This window comes from Thunnus thynnus, chromosome 15, assembly GCF_963924715.1.
Source record: "Thunnus thynnus chromosome 15, fThuThy2.1, whole genome shotgun sequence".
NCBI classification, from domain to species: Eukaryota; Metazoa; Chordata; class Actinopteri; order Scombriformes; family Scombridae; genus Thunnus; species Thunnus thynnus.
Window position 1 is genome coordinate 22003945 of NC_089531.1, and position 24467 is coordinate 22028411.

Here is a 24467-nt window from a genome sequence, read left to right on the forward strand (position 1 = left end):
GACTCCCTTGCTGTCACAGCTCTGAGGAAGCTTTCTGCATTTTCTACATTTTCATGATGAGCGAGGACAAAACAAAGCAACACTACTCTTTTTCAAAGGGATGGAGCTGTCAGAAGTAAACTTGAAGGAAAGACCTGACTGTAATTCAGTGGGAATGAACCATTGACTTATCCATTCTTCAGACTCAAGCGCTTTCAGTTGAACATTTCAAGGGTGTTAGAACATGACCACACTTTGATCTTGTTTTCCTAAGGCCAGGTTTAGGGAGCTCCTATGCATCTTGATAACAGCGAAAAATACAGTATACCACCTTCAAGCCGTTGAAACGTGAAGGTTAATCCAGGGTTAAAAAGAATGTGGAAAGTGGAGAAATTTGACATCAGACTTGCAGTCTTTCCAAAGAGAATGTGCTACTTGTCGCTCTGTAACCTGGTGCTGCGGCTTTGTTCGGATTTTTAGAAATAGAAGGAAAAAGAGAGAGATGTGGTCCCAAGGTGATTGTATATCCATGGAAACATCAATGTTACCATCCATTTATGGACCCGGCCAACGTCTTTTTTTCTCCTCAAGTGCCTCAGAGTGAAAGTAGCAGGAAAGTCGTGACCAAATGCTTGTGTGAAGCAAATGAGATTATTTACTCCTGTTATACATTTTGATATAAGTGTATCTGTTAAGAGAGGTGGATTTGTCTATCCACACTTTCTTCTCAGTATCTTCCAGACACAAAAAATGTGAAGTGATTGCACATGAATCACTACAAACGAAGAAAAGATGAAAGTTGGAACTAAAAACTTATACTGCCTCCTGGTTTAGTTTTCACAGTACTTGTTCTACTGTAGGTAGACATGAATTTAATTTATTGGTGTCCAGAGCATCGAGACATCAGACATAAAATGAAACAATATGGAGGGATTTAAACAAATGATCCTGGTTGAATCTTTGGGGGGCTAAAACAGACAGGAGATATTTGGAGTCATTGCAGATGCTGCTACCACAAATGTGTGCAGAATTATACACACACATGCACACACTCTCTCTCTCTCTCCCACTCACATATACACTCAACCTCACTAAGTGCTTTATTTCAGCAGCCCTCGCTACGCTTTAACCCCTGCTCTGGACACAGCTGCCTCAGCAAGCAGAACTTCATCCCTGCTTCCAAAAAGAAAAAAAAAAAAAAAAAAAGATGAGTCAAACTTAAAAAATAGTGACAGGATATGTGTCTCCAACATAGCCTTCAAAACTCACTGAATTTTTAATTCATCTTCAGCCAGAGACTTGTGTCCTCAGGAGTTAGACGTTTGGAGAATAACAGGGTTCCCAATTACTCATGACAAAAAGCAAGCAGCGTTATAAAAAAAAAAGGAAGAAAAAAAAAGCAAATGGAAACCAGAGAGAAGAATGAATCGAAACAGCCCAGACTGTCTCTCTCTCTGACTCACACAGGCCAACGCGGCGCTGTCCACCATACGGTTCACTTGCACAGAGATCTCTGTTAGCTACAGGTCAATATTTTGACTTAAAGTTGACCATAAAATTCCCTTTGGGTTTAGGCGGAGGGCGGTGAGAAAAGTCATCACAGCTTTGCTTCCAGTGTTACTCCTGCCGGCTGCAGTTTCAGGTGGAAGCTTTTCCTCGAAATGTGGAAAATGATAAAGAAACCATGTAAAGTCACAAAAAGCATTTTTGTTGTTGGCATTGGTTACAGTCATTGTCTTCACATGGTTTCTTTTATTTTTTTTTTTTCTTGTCTCCTGCAGGTAAGAGCTTTTGCCACTGGAGATATTTCTTGAATGTATTTCAGCAAATAAAATAATCTTTGTCTTGCCCTCTGCTCAAGGATCTATAGATGTCCTCTGTTGGCAGGCAGGCGAAGATGTGGTGCACTTCTCCTCCCCTAACTGAATCAAGGATGATGCATGGATGTAAAAAGGGACGGGTGTGTAGGAGAAAGGACAAAACATGGTGAGAGAAGGGCGAGGAAAAGAGGAATCGGAAGAAAATACCGAATCCCGAGAGCAAGAATGAGCAGGTAAAAATATAGTTAAAAGGAGATAAACAAAGAAGAAAAGGTAAGAAATAACCAAAAGAATGGAAATGATAAAGATGAAGGGGATCACAGAGAAGAGAGAAGACACAAGAATTAATGTAATATTTTAAACAGGGTTAAAATTGAAAAAGAAAAAAAAAAAGTATAAACAAATTAAATGAGAGTCATTAATATGAGAGATACAGATCAAAGGAAATGCAGAAGCATGACATATTGTTCTTGGAAAATTCCTGAGGGATGGTATAAAAGGTTTAGTTTTAAACTGGATTCTGAAAATCTGTCTTGTTGCTTCGGCAGTTTTGATGCCTCGGATGTGTGATTAGCTAGCAACAATGTGATAACTTCTTGTTTCTCAACTTTAATAAAAATGTGGAATCCGAGGATGCCTAAAGTATCATGTGTCATCTAGCCAGATGGCCTGGTGGTTGTTACCTCTGGAGGAAGCAGTTGCTATACAGCTGTGCACACTGTGCTGACTGTGAACTCTGTCTCGTTGGCCATGATGTCGGTGGGTTGAATGTTGCGGTCATACATTGGGTTCTCGAACGTAGCTCGTCCATTAGTGTTCTCATGGCCCACGTAACCATTGAAGGGGACTTTGGGTCTTCTTCTGAAATGAAACAAGTCAACGTAAACAGTTCAGTTCACATTGGGGATGGACAATCCACTTTATCCAGCATAAAGCAGAGATATGTGTCATAATATGGATTAGGGCTGCAATGAATTATTATTTTCACTATTGATTAATTTTCTTTTTTTTGGATTAATCATAAAATTGCTAAGTCTACAAAATATCCAAAAATTGTAAAAAAAAATAAAAAAAACCCCAAAAAACTGCCATTCTTAAGGTATCATCTTTAAATTTCTTCCTTTGTTGGTCGAACAATATCACACTCAAAAATACTAAATTTCAAATGATACAAAACAGAAAAACATCAGCATATAATTACATGTGAGAGGTTTACTGGAACCAGAAAATGTTTGGCTTTTTGCTCGATAAATGCTTGAACAATTTATTGGCGATCAATATTTTGCTGATTAATTTTCTTTCAATCGACTAATTTAATTGATGGTTTCAACACTTCTATGGATTTGGTCATACTGATTTGTACTGGCACAAAGTCTTTTTTTTAACTGTCACATCAGCACTGTAAGCATCACACATGCAAATTGAGGCAGCTCCCTCGCTAGAGAGGCAGACAAGTCTTCTCTATATTACATATGATGATTTTCTCGTATTGAGGTCAACATATGCCTTGACGGATTGAAGAAATCCATATCAAGTTAATGCATTTTGTAGAATGTATGCACATTTATATTCCAAGAGAAATCAAGCAAAAGTAAGATTCATATCTGAGGCGAATTAATAGAAGTAGATTAATCCTTGACTAGAGTGCTTCAAATGGAGATTTTTGTAAATATCAGGACTAAAATAATGCCATAGTGTTGCTTGCAGATGATGCAAACATGTAAAATATATCAAATATATAAATCTTACCTATGTTTGTAGAGGTACAGAGCAAAGCCTGCAATGATCATGGCTATAAAAGGCACTAGGATGGCTGCCGCCACTGAACTGCTATTAGGGGGAAAGTAGCCTGGGTTGTCTCTGCCGGGATCTAAGCTCTCTGCAAGAAAGAGAGAACAGTGAGGCTTTACTTTAATATGACTTCAGTACAATATGAATCCAGACATTACAATCTAGTCACATAAACACAGTTAAAAGAAACTATCCTCCCCATCTTCTGCCACAAACTTGTGACAAACGTTTAAGGCAAACAAACTGAAAAACACTGAAATAAAAAGGAAGGGAAGGGCTGCCAGGAATACTTCATTCACACATAATAGACTGAGCAGACAAGTGACTTTTTAAAGTTTATTTCTATGCTTTATTTTAATCCCCCTCCCCTTATCCCCCGAACGTCAAATTCCATTATCCTAACAATGACTCTTAATTACTGACATCAAAGGCCGACAGCTATTAAGTCATTTCAGATTCATTCTCTAATTCATGGAGGTGTGTGTCTGCAGCAGCAACAGCAGAGGAATGACAGCCCACCTGTTTGCCACAGAATGCCAAAAAAGCTCCAATAAAGAACGAGTGACAAACAAGAAGGAATTCAATTAGCGGGTGCTGCGGTGTTTGCCAATCAACCCCCTGCTGAATGAGCGTGAGCACACAAACAGATGCACAAACACACTCTGCACTTACACCACCACTGAGTTAAAACAAAACAGGGAAACGTCGACAAATTGGGTAGGATTACTTCCAAGACGTCCAACCCCACCCCCGCAGTCTCACACATCCGTTTGCTCATACACACTCCAACACATACACACGAATGCCCTGGCACCAGCCCCAGTCCTCTGTATTAATAAGGAGCTGTTTGCTCAATCAGTGTGTTGTGGCTGGGTGGGGTGGTGGCTGGTGGGGGGAGAAGGTTCTACACCTGCTGTTCGGGCTCCTTTCTCATTACTGAGAATTTTCACATCCACTTTCATTGTGTCCACAACTTTCACAGTGCATACAAACACTTAATCTATGATAATAACACATATCATACCTTCATGTTTAAAGCTATAATATGCAACTATTCTGTATTACAATCTCTAAAAACAATTAGACCTATGTTATATATTTTGTTGAGTTGTGTACTTACATTATCAAACCCAGAGAAATCTGTAATTTTAATCAAGGTAACAATGACGTTTCATTTGGTCGCCTGTCAATAGCGTCTCTACCAAAGAGTATACGCCCACAAGATGCATGAGTCAGCGTTGTGGTTGTCTGCTACAATGGCCTCTACCAAAGAGTATACACATACAAGATAATACATTGGCAGCATTGTGGTTGTCCGTCACAATGGTATCTATCAAAGAGTATACGCATACAACATAATAAAACAATGTTGTGGTTGCCTGCCAGAAATTGTCATAAATTGACTTTTATTCAGTTTTAAGTCACATTTTTATGATAAACTTTTTAGATCTTGGTCATTTTTAACTGCATCTTTTAACCAGATGAAGGATTTTAGTCACTGGATGTCTGGATCTTAAGTTATCAGAGAAACAAGCTGAGCAAGCGTTAGCAGCAGCTCGGCCAAAACAGCCCCTACCGGACGTCCTCTTTCCACCGAACCACATCGGGGAAACACAGTGGAACCGCTTTACTCACTGTATTAACTGTTTTATTCCCTGTGTATGTTTGTTTTGGAGAGGAGGAGTCCTCTGTGGATAATTCGGCTCGCAGTAAAAATCTACTGAATGTCTGTATGTCTGTGTTAACGTGAAACTGCTTTATCCAGTGTTTAATCACTGGATCTGTTTGTTTTGGAGAGAAGGAGACCTCTACGGACAATTAGGCTCCCGGTAAAATCATTCTGAGTGATGAACACTAAAGTAATCCTAAGAAGCTGGTTGTTAAACAATGAAGACAACAATTCCCATGATCCCACGCTACTTCACACTGTCACAGTCCGTCTTTTGTTATTGTTTTGACTGAGAGACCCCTAGTCGCAGAAATTACATATTGTATGTTTAATTCAAAATTCCTGCTCATATCTGATCTGTTTTTATACCTACACTGCTGTCCAGTCTGTCTCGCAGCCAATATGGAATCCACTCCATCTAGGCTTTTCATATGAGTACATATTTAATTTAATGTAAATCAGAATGTTCTATAATCGTGAGTGTCCACTCAGGAGTGAGATTAAGTCAAACTTTTGGGGTTTCATATTAAAACTTAAAATTCTGGAAATCTCTCTGTACATCACAGTATTGCTGATTAGCAGATAATGTTTTAAATAGATTAATTAGTTTTCACTGTTTACACATAGCATGTGCTTTTTAACTGGATTGTAACTGTGGGTGGTAGCAGCAAAGTAATGTTGTGAAGACATAGAAGACATCCCGACCTTTTGCAATCCTTAAGTCTTTCCCAAAAGTCTTTTTTATATATATTTGCTCAGCATAAAAATGCACAACATAAAATATGCATGAACACATTCGTTTTTATCTACCACAGGTGATTTCTTCATTTCAGACATGTGAGTATTTGTAGTTGCAGGTGCATGAAGCCATGGGGGAAACTGGGGGGAATAAACCTCTCTGACAAACACATTACTGCTTGACTGCAGCAGCCATCCAGACCCATGGAGTCAGGATATAAGGATTTGTTGTATATGAACTGTAGCGAAAATCACAGCGAGGAGGATCACGTGGGTGGGATTTCTAGGTCACAAACTTGAAGCAGAATAATGATAGCTGCAGACAGTTGAAAAAAAATGCTCTGTATCTATGACAGCGTAGCTGAAGATGCTGAAGAAACCAAAGAAAGACACGCAGCAAAGAATGTGTGATTTTTACTGGATCACAACTGTGAGATGTGGGGGTTACATGATATGGCAAAGACTCCACAGGCGTCCACACACTACCCACAAACTCCCTAAGGAACAATTACGGAACAAGTATGAGTGTGTATACGGATGCCATCCTCTGACTATTAACCGTGTTTTTTGATCTGTGTTTGTCTCTTTCTGCTGGATTCACAGCCACATTCTCCGGGAGTGTTTTTGCATTTGTAAAAGTAAATAAATGACTAATTCAACACAGCAAATTACATACTGTGAAAGCACTTGAAGCTTAGCTTGAGGGTACTACACATATCTTAAGAGAAAGATTCTGGTGACAGAAATCCAGACAGGAGAAAACACACAGGCATACAGTTCCGCCCGGAGACTGCTCGGTCACAGTGGTTTTTTTATAACCAAGTGGACAGCTCACTCACCCAGTCTCTGGAGACCAAATTGTCCAAAGCCTTTTCCTCTAACAAATCCCTGGTACACAAAGGAGTTGGATGAAGAGATGTAGGACACCTAGGGAGAGAGAGGAATGGAAGACAGACACTTTATGTGTCACATCCACACTTTACAAAGGAACATATCATCAAAGTGTCAGCAGTGGGTGCACGCAGAAAATGAAATATCATGTCAAAGGAGCTGAGAGGGGCTCTTATAGCTGACATTTAATATGATGTTTTTCTGCTCAAGAGCACAAACATAAACAGTCTAAGCTACGCTGCACACATGTTACACACAAAGGAATACTCATATGTAAATACATGTGTTTTGCACTTTGTGAAACATGCACATAAAACTACATAAAGCAGCACACACATATACTGGGACCTGTTTTTTTTTTTAATTATATGTGGAGTGTGTGTGTGTATTAGAGGTGCCTGAGGTTGGGGGATAATATGGGAAAGAGGAGTGGAGGGGGTCTGTCGAGTCCTGATTACCAGGCAATGATTTAACTGACATTTTAATTAAAGAGAAAACTCTCTGTTGGCCCTCCATCTCCCCAGAGTGACAAGGTTAGTGTGTATGTGTGCTTGTGCATATTTCACAACATGTGTGTGTGTGTGTGTGTGTGTGTGTGTGTGTGTTTGTGGGTGAGAGTGTGATGTACCATATTTGCAGTTAAAAAGAGAAGTGTTGTATTGAACCTGACCCTGGGCTTGCACTTACATGTCCGTCTAAAGCCCAGTTGTCTATTTTGAACTTGTTGACAAAGATCTCCACAGGGCCTCTGATCTGGTGGACCTGTAGCAGCAGCTGGGCTTCCTCCCTTTTATATGTACCTACAAAAAAAAAAGAAAAAAAAAGGTTTACAGTTTACACCTATATACTAGGAATTCAGAAGCTAAATATGATGCATCCCCTGATCATGGCATCTGCTTCTCCCATCATGTTATGTTGACTCTTCTCTCTCTAGCGACCCTGTTTTATTAGCCATGACAGAAAGTCAAGCTACAGTCTTGACTGAGGCTCAAATACAACTATAATTTCAGTAGCAATGCTACTGAGACCATCGAAGAAGACAAATAAATGCTTTGAGCACATGTGTGCAACATGATTTTTGACTGTGCATCAATAGAATAAACCTTTCATTTTCTTTTGTGAGTCCATGTAGTATTGATGACTCAGTCACTGACAAGTCACTGAACATTTTTAATAAATGAGATATCAATCTATGTGACTTCTCACTTGTGATAAAGGACGTGAACCCTACACTGGCTAAAATTTAAACAAAACAATGCATCATTTTCTGCTTAGGTCCACACAAGGGAACCAAAACTACAGGTATAAACATTTAGACACATTTAAATACATCATAATAATTCATAATAATTAGTTAAGTGAAAATTTTGTGTCCAGATTTGTGCTTAATGTTACATTTTACATTGATGCAGTGTGTTTTTTTTTCATGCAAAAACAACAATGTTCCAAAGGATGACTCAGCAACAGTTATTTCTGAAGAAAGTCTGACAGTTTGTAGCAGTGGAAAATAATTACTACACTGGGATGAAGATTGATAGCACCCAGGTACAGAGGAGTGAACTGTCCAAGCCTTTGCTGATGCAAATTTGCGTCTTAATGATCACAGCTGCGCAGTGATTATGCCACAGGGGAAAAAAATAAAATGTGTGCTGTTCAGTTCCAGCAGTAATGATGTACTCCATACAGCGACCACGTTGAGTTTTTGCTCCCTGTCTTCACTTCAAGTTATCTGACAATTGTCTGTTTAGATAAAAACCGAGGATGAGGGGTCTGTAATATGAGAATGAGTTCAAATAAAATTTCAAAGCCATGCATTGTTGTGTATAAGTGAGCTTTTTTTTTTTAAAGGTTTGGACTGTGACTCCTGTTTTTGGTGTACCAACCAGCGAGTTTGAGTTCCACTCCGCTGTGGTCGATGAGTGTCCCGTTGACTCGATTGCTAAAGGGCTCAAAGGCAGTGATGCTGAGCATAGCCGGCTGCTTCTTCCCCAGGTACTCATAGGAACCCCTCCAGAGAGAGTTCTTAGCAAATACACCACCAGGAACTGAGAGAGAGGGATCAGGGGCATCACAGGAGGAAAAGGATAGAGATAGAAGTGGCAAAGAAATTATTATTTTTTTTCTTTTTTTGTGAAGGTTTTGTGAAACTCTTTAATTTTAAGACCAGCAATTGTATAACTTTCTGTGCCAGGAAAGTCAAATCATGTGCTGGGTTTCCATCTTTAAGCTGAGATGAGGAACGAGTCAGTGAGATCAGATAAGCACTGTGGATAACTGTGGTGAAAGTTAAATACAAGAGAGAACTTATTCTGACACACATTGTAAGTGAGAGAAATAGTAATGAATTAAAGTATGGTGATCTTTGACTCTATTGATTTAACTAAAGTCAAATCTACTTCAGGGCACCCTGCTGATGGCTTACTGAGAACCACTGAGAGAGAAGGAAAGTGAATAGAAACAACATTTCATCTTAAAAACACAAGAAGGAACTGTCTTACCTGGTAATTTGGATGGTGGTTCCTGCACTGTCCCCACTGGGTTCCTAACACTCGGGCGATTATCAGCTGGGGAGCATAACAACACAGTTGTAACTGAAAAAATTATTTATTAAGTTCATCATGTGAACGTGTGAAGTGTATACCTCAAGAAGTAAAAATAAAAGATCTATTCTTCTTAACATAACTTTAAGGTAATTGCAGAAGGATGATGTCATCATCAGCACTTCCTGACTTCCTCCATGACTAATAACCCCTGTGTTGTCCAGAGTGAGGGCTGTCTGCGACGGGACTTGACTCATGCGTCAAAGAGCGGCCTGGGTGTCCCTGCCGGGCTACGGCTAAGTCAGAGACACAGTTTTGCAGCTTCAAGGGAAGCACTTTAATAATGCCTTACTACTCACATGGGGCTGCAGGACTACACCACAGTAGTAAACATACACCCACACAGACAAACAGAGCAAAGAGGGCTTTACACGCAACTACAAACAAAGACAGGTATACTGATGGTAGTTTATGAGCACAAATATCATCTTGGATAAATGTATACAGACACAGACAAACACACATACACACACATATTCCTACAGCCTTGTGCTTTATTAGCTGCCAGTCTTTTGAGCCGTCCTTCCATCACTGTGCCCACAGGCGCTGTTAATATCCTGTATGTGCTAAGGCCGGTTCTTTTTCTTGCCTTCACTCTTAATGGCGGGGCCTTAAAAATATCCATCAACCTCTATATTTCAGCAACAGCTTGGCACAGGATCCATCACATGGATATCCCCCTCTTGTATGTCTTTCTCTTTAAGCCATTAGAATTTGTCTACCGTAGATAATTGTGGTCGATGACTCCATTTTTTTCCTATATGTATTTAGGCCAATGCTTGGGGGTGTCTTAATGGCAGTCTATTTGTCTGCTAGACCTTGTTAACACTGCCTCACCATTTATAAGAGGTACGTCTTCTAACCTAATCAATGGGATGCATTGGCCTAATCAGGTTTTGCACCCTTGTTAATTTCAAAGCTTAGGTGTGTGTACGTGTGTGTGTGTGTGTGTGATTCCATGCGGTGTAACTGTGTGATGGATGGGCCATCTTGCCCTGGCATGTGTCTGAGAATAAGCAAGTGTTAACAGAGCCATTCATCCACATTAGGTGAATCCCCAATTTCCCAACCTCTGAGTCACCACTGAATCTCACGCCAGTACGGCCCCCAGTGGTTTCCATAAAAAGTGCTGATGGAAACTGTGCATTATAACTATGAGGTAAAATATTTAAGTGTTTGGTGCCTCCGTGAGAAAGTGGGTGGCTACATGCACACGTTTGTAGTTGTTATGAGGTTTGGTGCCTGTATGCATGTGTTTAGGTTGTTTTCCAAGGCTATCAATATGTTGGCATTCACTTAAGTCATAAGTAATTAAGCAATAAATTTAGCCACAGCAAAAGCAAAAAGGTTGCATGGTCTTTGCATATTTATATATTTCTCCATGTTTCCTAATGAAAGTAATGCAACCATATTTATACCTGCACAGTAAGGTGGTTTCCCAGTCCAGCTCCCGTCGGACCTGCAGGTCCTGTGCTCTGATCCACCAGCCAAGTAGAAACCGGGCTGACATGTATAGATCAGCGTGTAGCCAAGGGATGGCAGTTCAATAGCTCTCACATCAGACTGGGCTGGCAACTCCGGCTGGCTGCAGTGGTGAGCTGGAGAAAGAGAGGGAGAGAGAGAAAGAGAGGGATTAAAGGGACCAAAGAAGAGGAGAGTGGAGCTTTAGAGAAAGAGGTAAGGATGAGAGGATGAGCGGGGAGAGGGATCAGAAAAGCCACAGATAAGAAAGAAAACATATTGTGGAAGAGAAAAAGTGAAAAAGGAGAGAGCCAAGGTGGAGATGTGGGGTCAAGAAATAGCGTATGTAATATGTAGGTGTCAAATTTGGGGAAATTACAACTCTTGCTCAAGGTTATGTTCACCACTCAACTATACATATGTTTTTACAAGAAAAACAGACTGTGTACTTACCTATGCACTCAGGTTGAAAACCACTCCAAGTGAGGTTGGGCAGACAAGTGCGAGAAATGGAGCCCTGCAGCAAGTAGCCCTTTCTACAGCTGAAGAACACAGTGCTGCTGATCTGAAAGTAGACACACATGAGGATGTGAGGATATTGTATAGAACACAAAGCAGAGATTGCACATAAAAGTGTCAGTTTAATGATCATTCTGGGGTTTGTTCTTACATATTGTTCTTACACATCCTCTTTTTACGCTCTTGGAGCTGTAAGTACTTTTATTGGTAGTTGGAATACCTCTACCTGGTGAGGATAAACTTTGCTGTCATTTCCAAGTAAGGATAGCTCATTATATGTGCCTATAAAATGAAAGAATTAATAAGAATTCTGACATGGTTCATTGGATCGTTATGGAAGATGAAAGGATATAATTTTGTTGAATTTTCAACATTGGTTTTATATTGTGTGGGGATGAAAATGAATAGTAAATATATTTCTTCATATATTGTTAACATATTAGTATTTATAAACATGAATTTGAAATAATAGGGCTGAGGAGAGTAATAATGCTACTCAAATGTATTATCATAAAATGTGTCCTTTTCAATATTAAATTATTTTGAATTATGTCTTTTGTTATGTGGATAGAATAACAATACACACAATTAACCTACCCTGCCCCCTGTAATTCTCTATAGAATATAACAAATGAGCCCAGAAAAAAACATTATTAACATAGTTATAGTATAACTAGAAAGAAGGGTCTGGAGCTGAGAGGTGTACTTTCTCATAACATCAGTATTGATTTATCATTGCCGTCCACACTGTGACAAAATGTAAGTTGCAGTAATAATGGAAGAAAATACATTAGCAGAAACACTCTTTCGGGCTTTAATATTTTTTCTCTGAAGTGGTCCACATAAAGAATGGCACATAGAAAGGTTTCTAATTGATTGTTCTGTTCAATTTCCTGTTTGACCACATATTCACACCTGATAGCCTTGACTGTTGTTCTGATTTCCAAAGAGAGGAATGCCTGGGTCTCCACAGGTAGTGTGAGTAGGATCTGAAACACACAGACACACACACACAACAATTCTATGATAACTATTTGCATGTTAAAGCAGATTCCATTCAATATATACATGTCATCCACAACAAATAGATATATCCCTTAGAGTCATTGTATGGGAAATTGCATTTTCACAGGCCTGGCATGAAAAACTGACTGTGGGAGTGAAGGCCATAAATTACTGTATGCAGACAACCAGGCACGCATACACATGAACGCACCTACAATGCACACGTGTGAGTGAACATCCGCCCGCACACTCACACAGAGAAATCCTTCAAAGTATTTATTAGTGATCTGAGCACACTCTCAATCCCTTCTCAAAGCAGCTTACAACACAATGACAAACTCGCAGGCCTTATTAGTACACACCCTGTTAATCAATTAATTCACACATGGCATGCACTATAGCTTTTCAACAATCGTTAAACAAAGTGGCTGATAAATAATGCATAGGTAGTGGAATTACTTGTGACTTTTGGCTATAATGAATTCATGTTTAAACTAACTGTTATTGTGTAAAAGGTTTGCATGTGTGAATATTTTACAGCACTCCAAATACCAAAACAAACCTAAGGGCTGAAACATTGCATTTCATTTGATCTGGAATTTCTATCTGACCACATGTTCAGATTTCCTTGAGTGCTTCTTACTGCAGCATACACATGTGTGCCTTGTAAGTGAAATGGTATTACTCTTCCTTGTTTAAGTATGTTTATTGCTTAAGGGAGGTTTATTGCAGTGGGGACCAATATGTTCTGCTGGCACAGGGCCAAAACAAAAGAATAAAGTTTGATACTCATGCAGTCTTGCATTACTAGACCTTAAGTATCTCCACACTACTGTATGTCTGCACTGTGCCAGTGTAGATGAAAGATTTGGCTGAATATATGGTCATTCTGAAATAGGAGAAATAAACATTGGGTTGTTTTAATTAATTATCATAATTGAAAAACAGAATCAATATAGCTTGTTTGTTAGGTCAAATGCTTGTTATTCTTTCCTTGTTGCAAAAGTCAATCAAGACCAAAAGAGTAAGCATAAGGGAGCGCAATGCAAAAATCAGCTAATTGGAAGCTTATCCCACTCTAATACTGTACCGTTAAAATGTTACCTGAAAGTAATGACATGGAGTACATACTGGTGCAAGCAATCACAACACTCTTTCAAGTCATTACTTTGATCATACCAAATACTGTACATACTCAATAAGTTAGAACATATCATAAATAGAGGAACTAACTTACCTATACAAGAGGGTTGCGTGCCACTCCAGGTGCCATCATATTGGCAGTATCTCCTGGTAGAGCCCACCAGGACGAGGGGAGTGTAGCAGGAGAAGGAGACGGAAGAAAGGTAGGTAAAGCCTCTGTCCTCCCTCTTCCCCTGGGCCGGCATCCCTGGGTCACCACAGAACACAGCTGCAAAGACAAAAACAGAATGATGGAGAATGTGAGAAACAGGAGAATGTGAGGTGACCCACTAACCATGTTGGGTTTTAATAGGATATTTTCAAAGGGGGGTGAAATATCCCACAAGGGACATACTGTGTTTATACTTAACATACTTGGATAACAGAAAGGTTGGACAGACATCAATGACATGTAATATAATTACAGCATGGTGCCACTTACGGAAGCACTGAGGTTTCTCGCCACTCCAGTTGCCGCTGCCCTGGCATGTTAACACAGTGGGCAAGGACAGCTGGTAACCTTGGTTGCATGAGTAGCTGATGCTGGAGCCCCAGGTAAAGTCTGTACCAACAACCTGTCCATTAGGGATGGTGGGTGGTGGACCACAGACAATCGCTACAAGGAGACACAGAGAAATTGGAGGATTTTATGTATTTTGCAAATTAGGTTAAATTATGTGGTGCTTTTCAGTCTAAGTAACCATCAGTATAATTTAAAATGATGAAGAAAATATAGTTCTGAAATAATGTCAAGAGGCCAGGGTGGAAGAATTATGTAACCCACCCAAAATTTGCTCCTTTCATGATCACTTCTTGCTCCTTTTCTGTAGCTTAAGTCATCTTCTATATTCATCTCATTACCATATTGTAATTCATGTCATCCTGCATAACTATACCTTTACAGAGAGGTTTGGTGCCATTCCAAGTGCGATCCTTGGTGCAGATGAGAGTGGAGGCCCGGTCAGCATCCATGGTGAAACCAGGAGAACACTGGAAACTGACGGTGTGGTTGTAGGTGAAATCACTCCCCAACCTGACCCCATTGGCTGGCACTCCAGGGTCACCACAATTGATTACTGCATGGATAAAAAAGTAAGAACAAATGAAAGGGGTAATATAATTGAACAATGAACACAGACCTAGTGGAACACAAGGACTGAGGTGATGAGATAGTGTGTTTGGCTAATGAAAACAGAAACAATTCAAGAGGATATTATGTCTAAACCATATTATTTGATGATTTAATTTGCTTTGCGTTTCATTGTACTCAATAAAGCAGGAAATCAATATCACACACTTAGGATGAAATACAAGCAAGTAAACAAACAAATTTAAAATTGCACTAAAGATGGGTCCTCAGAGTTAATGAACTGTTATGTGCACTCGACCCAAGCAGTCCACCTCACAAACAAAACTTGACAATTGAAAAAGCAACATAGTTTATGCATCTTCACAGGTAATTAGCATTCATTCATGGACATCCGCTGTTGGACAATATATTTCTACCGCATATATGCATAAAAATATTACTTACTCTACAACTGACAAACTCTTCAATCACAGTCACCCACAAAGTGACTTAAGACTTATGTGAAAGAACTGTCCTTGTACTTTGTCTGGTTTAGAGCTTTTAGGATGCAGAGACTACATTTTGCAAAGGGTATTTCACTACAGTACCTCCCTAAAGCTTAAAAATGAACCACATTTCTCCTAAATTATTCTTTTACATCCTGCAGGGAAAACAGTATGATTGAGTAACAACAGTGAGAATTCCACTGTGTGACTCAGCAGCATCATAGCACAGCCCTGCTGTAAATGTCTGAGATGGAAAATCCAGGGTACAGAAGGACAACTTGTATTAAGTTGCCTTGGGACAAAAAGGCATTATTAACTGCATATGACTAACGTGCCAGCGAAATTCCCAGTGGAGTAAGGAAACTGGGCCTCTTGGAGGTGTAATGTCTCCTCTTGACTGAGCAAGCACATATATGTCCATTGGGCTGGTAAGAGTGTGATGTGTGGAGCCACAATGTCTATCTAGGACTATTAACCCTATAACAATACTTACAGGGTGGAGACACAGTGAGATAACGTCTCCTGTTTTATAATAATATTCTTAGATTATTGCTCATGAACACAGTTGGGAGGGTTACTTTAAAAATGTATTCTGATACAATTACTAATAACTAGGGATGCACGATATTGGATTTTTTGCCAAGAAAGACAATATATGAAGGAAGAATTTAAGAAGACTGGAGTTCAGGAACTCAGCCTTAAAACTTTAATGAACCTGCCAAGTGGGTGGAGCAGCAGAGTTGACTTTGAGTTCATTAGACAAACAGGATTAATGTGTAGGATTTAATCTCTGGTCCACACTCCGGAGCAGAAAGTGGCAGTAATGCACCTAATATGCTGGTTGCCAACTGCCGTTATAAACCAAAAAGACCCCCCCCCCCCAAAAAAAAACCAGAGTGGTACATCCTGTCAGCCGAGGTGTTTCCTATCTGTGCAGCCGAATTTAGCAGCTCCTCAACGGACTGTTTCATTTCATCCTGACAGTCCCGGTGCCTCCTCCGCAGGCTCCACTTCACTCAAGCTGCCCGTCTTCCCACTTTAACCTGAATAACAAACCGGGGCTCGGTGCTCTGGTTGAACCCACATTGAAAGCCGAGGCTAACGTTAGCTGAGAAGCTAGCAGAGCATTAGCCGCAGCAGGGAAGCACAGCCAGCTAGCCTCTTCTAGCCTCCCAGCTAACGTTAGCCCCGGTTCTGCATGTGGAGTCAGAGCGCCGAGCCCCAGTTTGTTGTTCAAGTTAAAGTGGGAAGAAGCAGCGGGTCTGACGGGCAGCTTGAGTGAGGTGGAGCTTGCGGAGGAAGCACCAGGATCGTCAGGGTGAAACAGCCCGTGCAGGGAAGCACAGTCAGGCGGAGGAGGAGAAGGCAACAAATTGGCCTCTCATAATCGGCAGAAATGGCCGATGCCGATATTTCATTTTAGAGCTGTTATTGGAAATAACAGTATATCGTGCATCCCTACTAATTACCTGTTAAAAAAATGTAGTCAGTAACGTAATCCAAGTATCAAAATATTAAAGTAACATAACTTGATAGCTTTCTGTTACGTTTGGATTACCTCAATACCAAGTATGCGATAAAGACAAGAGAAAAGAATTATCAGTAAGATGACTTTAACTTAAATGTATTCTGTAAGACAACAGAACGATTCAACCTTAGAGAAGAAAATGGGGAAACCAAGATTTTTAGCATCAGACATGTGTCCTCTGCTCAGTGTTTTTTTTAAAGAAAAATGACTTTTCTTTAAGCAAATTCAGAAAATAGCCTATAGACCTACAATCAAAGTGCACAACACATAATGTGCATTACAGAGAACGTTCTCAGGGAAAGCCTCTGATGAAACAGCGCTTGGCCCACTGGCTGTGTGAAGCTATCACACAGGTACACCGTATGTCGCAGTGGGGGGAGACCTCCCACTGGGTATTGTGCTCACTCTACGAGAGCTTTGTCCTCCTCCACAGCTCTTCTCAGAAGAATGGCAGTGGCAGACATATGTGCAACGGCATCATGGGTTTCATCATGTCCTTTTATTCAGTTCTATCTACGTGATATGTCTGAGTTTTCTATAACTCATTCAGTAGTGAACGTGCTCGGCGATCAATGACACACAGCTCTGGATACATTACGCACACACAGTGATCTCGGTGGAGAGCTGTTACGTGCGCTACAAGCTGTTATATACTCAAGCTCTCTTTTAACATATTTCTACGAGTCTTTGGGACTGCCATAGTGCGTAATGACAGTCCCTGCTTACTCTACGTACGTAAGTTCACTGTGTGTGAAGTGTGTGTACGTGCGTCTGCTGTGCGGAACCTGCGCACGTCTTGTGGTATCATCCTCTTCTCACACCATCATGGATCAAGCAAGTTATTTTGCTCTCTTGTTCTTGTTTTGCTTACGTTTTGGACTTTTACAGTGCATGGTAGTATCGTTCTTTATTTTAAAATGTATCATAAAATTGTAAATCTGCTAATAATCTCCATTTTTACTAAATGTATCGGTAATCTGATACGTCCTTTTTTCTGTAACTTTAACGGAATAGTTACCTTTTTCTGTATCCTAATTACATAACGCTGTTCCATGTATTCCGTTACTCCCAAAGCCTTCTGGTGAATAGTACACTGCTGTACACTACTAAATAACGTGTGTTTTTACTTTTTTTTTTCTCAATAAAGTAGAAATCATTCAACTAAAAGTGCTTGTATTCACAGCCCCTTGAGTCAGTGAGGGTGTACTATCAAAGTGCGTTCACATGTACCCTTTCACTCCTATGGATTACTGAGTTCTGAAATCCATAATGGTGCTGCTTAGGTTTTATCCTCTCCATTCAGAAGAAACTGGTGACCTCTATTTTCTAGGGTCTCCTGGCTTTGTACAGCAACTGTGTGCATTTTGTGAGACATGATGATAAAGCACTGTCAGTCAGACCTGTGCCATACAAAAATTTCATACAAAAATCTGCTATTACAGGTGGTTAATATGACTTCCATGTTCTCCTGCAATTCTTGCGGATTATTTCCTATTTAACCTGCATTACGATTATCTAAAACGGCATGGATATGTATTCTGCTGGTGTCAGAACTGTTCACCAAACTGCAAAGTGTGAACTACCGTTGCAGTACATATAAAGATGAGAGGCCAGCAGGTAGACAACTCAGAGCTGTGTAAAAGCCAATAAAAGGGAAATCATCCTCAACTGAGCATGAATTTCCATTTAAATATGAATCAAAAGATAAGCACTACATATAGATTCACTGAGGCTCTTTCTCTGTAAGAGCTGTTAATTACCGGAGCACTCGGGCATGTTGCCGGTCCAGGTCCCGTTTACAGTACAGTGTCGGGTGAGCAGGCCAGTAGAGTAGTAACCCTCCCTGCAAGCATAAGTAATGGATCTGGAAAACGTTAGGCCATCGTGGATCAGGATCTGGGAATTCCTCGGAGTTCCCGGGTTTCCACAGGAAATCACTGAGAACAAGAGAGAAAAAGAGACAGAAGCAGAAAGGATTAGATACTGTTCATTTACAGACTAATTCCTAAGTGACCAGAGGGGAAAGTGTACATGTATTATGTGTGTGTGGTGTAAAATAGAGGAGGAAAGTACAGGTTTGAAGACACTTGGCGCAGTACCATTGAAGACTTTGCATTATCGAAGCCTTTTTGGAAAGATCAGAGACGGAAGTCTTAATTATATATGAGAAATTCTCCTCAACCTTACTCTCTCCTCATTTCACTCCTTTTTTCTATCAGCTTATCTCTATTTAACCTGTCCACCAACCGAATTGCCAAAAACTTCAAATTACATTTTTGTACCCAGCAATATAGTAGTAAATAAAGCTGTGTAAAATACAGTATAACTTCCAGTCAGTGTTCTTCTGTAGAGTATTTTCAGGGAACCATGAAGATCCGTTCCTTATATGACTTAGAGCATGTTTATAGTACTCCTGATATGTATTTTAATAAGACTTATTCTAAAAAGTACACAAATGATGGTGGGTTTTCTAATAAATTCCTTTATACTCCTTCACCTGTGTGGTATGCGTTTTCACTCAGTTTGTTTTCCTTTCCCTCACTTTTTTTCATCTGTCCAACCCTACCACCACCCTCATCATCTTCCCATGCTTCCTACTTCATAAGTAACTCTGCTTTGATGGGCATATCCTTTGCTCAGAAAATCCCTTGGTGTCTGTCCGGCCGCCAGCGATGGTTCTGTTCATTACAGTCTCCAGCTTGCCCCGGGCCCTCAGAGCCCCGTGGGCATTGCCCTCCCGTAATGACCAGATGTGGCCTGGCCCTTGAAGTCTGTGCCAACTGAGAACAGGTGGGCAACCTCAGCTAGTGGGCATACCACACACCAGAAAGGAACGAGACAGAGTGAGGCAAGGGAGAGAGGTGGTGGTGTGGAGAGAGGGGGATGAATGTATGTGTGTGTGTGTGTGTGTGTGTGTGTGTGGAGGGGGGTGTTAAGAGCACAAGAGAAAACAGCCTGGGAGACAGGATGAAGCTTCTGGAAATAGGCACAATGTATACAAGGATGAGGGAAGGAAAGGGGGCCATGTGATCATGGATAAGAAGAAAAAAGCTAGGAAAAAGAAATATTATATAACTGAGGATGGTAGAACTTACCAACTCAAAGGTGTAAAATTGAACCAAGTTTATGGATGGTTTTATCACTTTAGTGTTAAATAAATTTAAAAGAAAAACAAACAAAAAAAACAGGTTAGACACAATGAAAAAGAACACATTATTAATAATTGTAAAGTTGATATGAAACCAAATATGAGAGCAGATGCTGAATGTCTTCAACAGGTGAAGGACTACTGTTTAACACAAATAAACCATGCACACCACTGACAGTAATTGATTTACTAATGATGTACATCAAGTTCAATTTAAACAACTCCAACTTCAGTGTTTGCACAAGATCACCTCTTGAGATCATCCTTGACGTCCTCTCTCTGTTTTACTTTTTCTGCTGAATACAAGATGTTCCACAGTAGAAAAAGAAGGATTGCACAATAGTTCTTTCAGCATTTGTAAAGTCTTTGTCCTTTCTCAGCAATAACAATGGAAAGTGTAGGGCCACAAGACCAAGATGGATTGCTCGTCTCTTTGCACACATAGTACACATTCAGAGAATTTGCTTTTTCAGGTGGCGCCCGCAGAATGGATTCAATCTTGCAGAAGGAGAAAAATTAAAAACCTTGTGGTGTTTAGTCGATACATAAAACATTCTCTATTATGAGTCCCAATTTCTCTTGCTCAATCACAGTTTTCCATTTTTGCAAACACATGCATATTTTGCAATGTGTCTTTGATTCAATTTGTTAAGGCAGCGGCTAATTACACAATCAGTGATTGGAACATACGGTACTTGCCACAATCTGCGAGTGAAGAAGAGCTTAAAATGTGAAGCTCAGTGAAAACATTTGTCTGAGATCAGCTAGCTACATCAAAATGTAGGGATGATGAAATATAAATACTTATTAGCAAAGTAACCACATTTTAAAACATTTACCAAGGCCACAGCTGACTCCAATTGAGGATATTATTTGGGTTTCTAGAAGTCCTGAAACTATGATAAAAATCTATGCATGAAAATGTTTGTGAAACTAATGCAGTAGGAGTAATTAAACAAAATGTTTCAAGATTGCTTTAGGGATACAAGTTACTGTGTGGTAGATGTCCTCTATATGTCTACAGTGCAGGGTTAGGGTTTACAGTTCAGTGAACATCATTTTCAACTCCCCAGCTGGTCTGTCAGATATTGTGTTCATTCATTACTGCTCTTTTTTTCCCCTAAGAAGTCCACCCATTTACTCTCATTTGTTTTCCAACACTGGTCAAGGTTTATATTGCAATGGTAGCAATTTAAGCAGTAGCCCACATATGATTTTCCCCAGCTCCTCATAAGGAATCCTAAGGCATTTCCAGGCCAGATGGGATATGTAATCCCTCTATTGCCTTCTGGGTCTGCTCCGGGGTCTCCAGTTGGACGTGTCCAGAATACTTAGGGGAGGGCATCCTGATCAGATTCCTGAACAATCTCAACTGGCTGCTTTCGACGCAAAGGAGCAGCTGTTCAACTCCAAGCTCCTTCTTGATATCCAATCTCCTCACCCTGTTACTAACGAGTTTTATTCGTATAGTCACTACTAAAAGTTCAAAGCCATACTGTGGGTGAGACCAGGAACATAAGTTGACTGCTAAATTGAGAGCTGCACCTCAGTGTTCAGCTACCTCTTCACCAAAAATTGGTGGATATCACCCCGATCCACCTATTGATCTCATCTTACCATCACCTCACAACACTCCAACATTCTTAAACTCCTTCACTTTGGGCAGTAACCTTGAGATTCTGTCTCTAAAAATCACTAACAAAATCACTGATAATGCACAGGCTTTGTGGAGTCTAGTCCACTGTGAACTTACTTGACTTAAGTATGTGTACACAGCTCTTAGGTCATACAAGGACCAGATGGCCGGGAGGAATGATCTCAGTACCACTCATTCCCGCAGCTACTGCCACAGGACAAATTGATTTTGTCCAAGTATACAAAACACATGTGGATTGACTGGTGACCTCCCATGACCGCCCCAGTATCTCTGTGAGGGTGAAGTGACAGGAACACATCTCTCCTCCTGAAACCAAAGTTTGATAATTGGCTGGAGTCTCCTTTCTAGCACTCTAGGCAAAAACTTTGCTGTGTGCTGTTATCCTACAGTTTAATTGGTGCACACCCTTCATTTCCCTTTTTAAAAAGAACTGAACCTGCCCCTACTCGTCCATGTTTTCCAGAGAAGAAAGAAAAAACACTGTATATACATGTATGTATTCCTTACCATGACACTCAGGTTGAGTACCAAGCCAGGTCCCATTGGCCAGGCAGGTTCTCTCTGGTGAACCTTTCAGCATGTAGCCAGGCTCACAGCTGAAGCGAACAACACTGCCCACTGTAAACTCTTCCCCCAGACGGATACCGTGCACAGGAACACCTGGGTCTCCGCACAGCCCAGCAGATTCTCCTGGAAAGGTGAAAAAAAGGTAAAAATAAATGAAATCTGACAAATGTATCGATAAATATAGCTTATATTTTTTTACAAGATGAGACTACACTTGAAATGTATTCTCCACACGAGTGATGTTTTCATATTAAAACACAATAATAATGATGTGATTAGAACAGGGGCACGGAACCCCCTCCCAACCAATCAATCCAACAGGAAACTAATATTTCCCTTCCTCCCTAAGGAATGACTAGCTTCCCAAATATATTAAGTTTTATTATATCTATGTGTTCAACATGCAAAAAATGTTCAATAACAAAACAATTTCTCATTTGATTGAACTGTCATATACCGGTTCTTGCTTCATAGGTCCATATCCTTCATTTAAAACAATCACAAACCATTTTGTAATGCTGTGTACTGTTCACGCTCCTCCTTTTATAAGGTGCTGGTCAACATCACTTTAATAGTGCATAGCTAAGAAAGTTGGGCAAATCTTTATAAAAAGGTCATGTTTGTTGCCCGTTGAGAGAACACTAACAATCCCTGGGATATATATGAATGTTGTGAATCGTGACATTAAACTGTCAGCATGGTATTTTATTGTCAGCTGGCTTATGGGTGTGTGTGGTAGTTTGTGCATCTCGGTCATATTTTTTGTTTGTGTGCGTCTCTGTCACACCTTTGTGAATATGTTGGTATTTGTGGATATGCATTAGCATGTGTGGACACCCCATGGCCTTTCACATGTGTGAGTATACTAGGAGCCCTGGAGCGAATCGCTGTAAGGGGAGAGAGTATATGGGGGCTGATGTCTTTATAGCGGTCCATAACCCAGCTGAGGTGTGGGTGTCCCTGTTCCTCAGTCTAATATGAGTAGATTAAAGCAGTTTTATGGAGGACACTCTCTTTGCCCTTGAGGCCTGTGAAGCAGACAGGCAGCTCCATCTTTGGTCCACCTACTTCGCTCATTACCTGCTAACGGCTGCCACCCAAACTCTTTTATTTGTTGGCCTGGCATTATGAGGGCATCGGTGTGACTGGATGGTGATATTACATTTGAATTAATCAAGTATTAGAGGAAGAAAGAAGGAAGAGGATGAGAAAACGGGCCACAACAGCACATAGCTCCAAATATGATGGAATGTTGCTAGCTCCAATCTTTTTCTTTAAGTTGATCTTAAAAATCGAGTTAGACGCTGTTTTCCCAAAACAGGGTTATTTTCAGTTTCATCATCATCCAAACCGTCAGAGTCAATCTGGGTGTAGTTTTCCGTACCAGAGCAGTGTGGTGGTGAGCCGCTCCACTGGCCATCCAGCTGGCACATGCGCGTCGTGTTGCCGATGATGGTACGCTGGCCGATGCAGCTGTAGCGGATGACTGAGCCTACTGTCCGACGGTCGCCTGAGATCTGGGCATACGGTGGCATGCTGGGGCGGTCACACAGCACCACTGTCCAATCAGAGCAGAAAGGTGAGAGAAAGAGATTAATGAACAAGTAAAAATGTTTTAAGCAAATGGTGAAGAATAAATAAATACACTAAATATCGGATATATTTCTTTGTAAATGATTTATACAGTGTAATAATGTTGGCTTACACTGGTTTGGTGTTGGTTAGCACTACATTTCTCAATATTAGACCACATTATACCAAAGAACAATCCAACCAACTAAGAGACTTATTTGTACTCAGCCTGTTTGGAAAACAAATAGAGGACTTAATTTCTTTCTACAAATGGAGGCAAATTAACTGGGGCTAAAATGATTAGTCAGTTAATTGATTAGTGGATCAAGAAACAAACAAAAAATATAGAGTAAACAATTAATCAGTTAATCATAAAATTGAAATATGAAATAATTAATTTTTTTTTTAAAAATTGCAGCTTTAACTGTCATTACACAGTAAGGTTTCCCGATTTTTTGTTGTCTTCCCATCTCACTTTTGTCACAAAAATGATGTTTAACTTAAAGGTAGAGTCAGTGATTCTGGAGAAAGATTATTCAAAACACTTTTTGTCAAATTCAGCAAATATCTCCTCACGATTCACTAGCTGTCTGTTCTGTGTGTGCGCTGAAAAAAAATCTGGTGTTCATACGCAGCCCTGGCTCTGTGAATGGGTACATTTACCATAAAACAGTTTTTCAGGATATGACAGCCTGTCTCCAGCACCCTTTCAATGATGGGGGACCTCTGGAGAACTGGAGAGAGAGGCCACTTCGCATAGGAAGT

General features: G+C 40.3%; 1 protein-coding gene across 4 annotated transcripts in view; it reads right to left on the reverse strand.

Annotated features, from left to right (window-relative positions):
• Window positions 1-24467, reverse strand: part of csmd2 (CUB and Sushi multiple domains 2) — a 270669-nt gene that overhangs the window by 11157 nt on the left and 235045 nt on the right. For 2 of the 4 annotated variants that reach the window (XM_067611356.1, XM_067611353.1), the window contains 16 exons: window positions 23515-23688; window positions 22071-22253; window positions 18519-18695; window positions 14552-14731; window positions 14098-14271; window positions 13711-13884; window positions 12384-12457; window positions 11403-11514; window positions 10907-11086; window positions 9387-9452; window positions 8772-8933; window positions 7576-7688; window positions 6837-6924; window positions 3549-3678; window positions 2483-2660; window positions 1726-1901 (listed from right to left, as the gene is read on the reverse strand). In XM_067611356.1, the coding sequence (XP_067467457.1) occupies window positions 2501-2660; window positions 3549-3678; window positions 6837-6924; window positions 7576-7688; window positions 8772-8933; window positions 9387-9452; window positions 10907-11086; window positions 11403-11514; window positions 12384-12457; window positions 13711-13884; window positions 14098-14271; window positions 14552-14731; window positions 18519-18695; window positions 22071-22253; window positions 23515-23688 (2147 nt within the window). In that variant the 3' untranslated portion in view covers window positions 1726-1901; window positions 2483-2500. Of the gene's footprint in view, window positions 1-1725; window positions 1902-2482; window positions 2661-3548; window positions 3679-6836; window positions 6925-7575; window positions 7689-8771; window positions 8934-9386; window positions 9453-10906; window positions 11087-11402; window positions 11515-12383; window positions 12458-13710; window positions 13885-14097; window positions 14272-14551; window positions 14732-18518; window positions 18696-22070; window positions 22254-23514; window positions 23689-24467 lie in introns of those variants that run through there. The other 2 variants (XM_067611355.1, XM_067611354.1) reach the window with 2 other exon arrangements.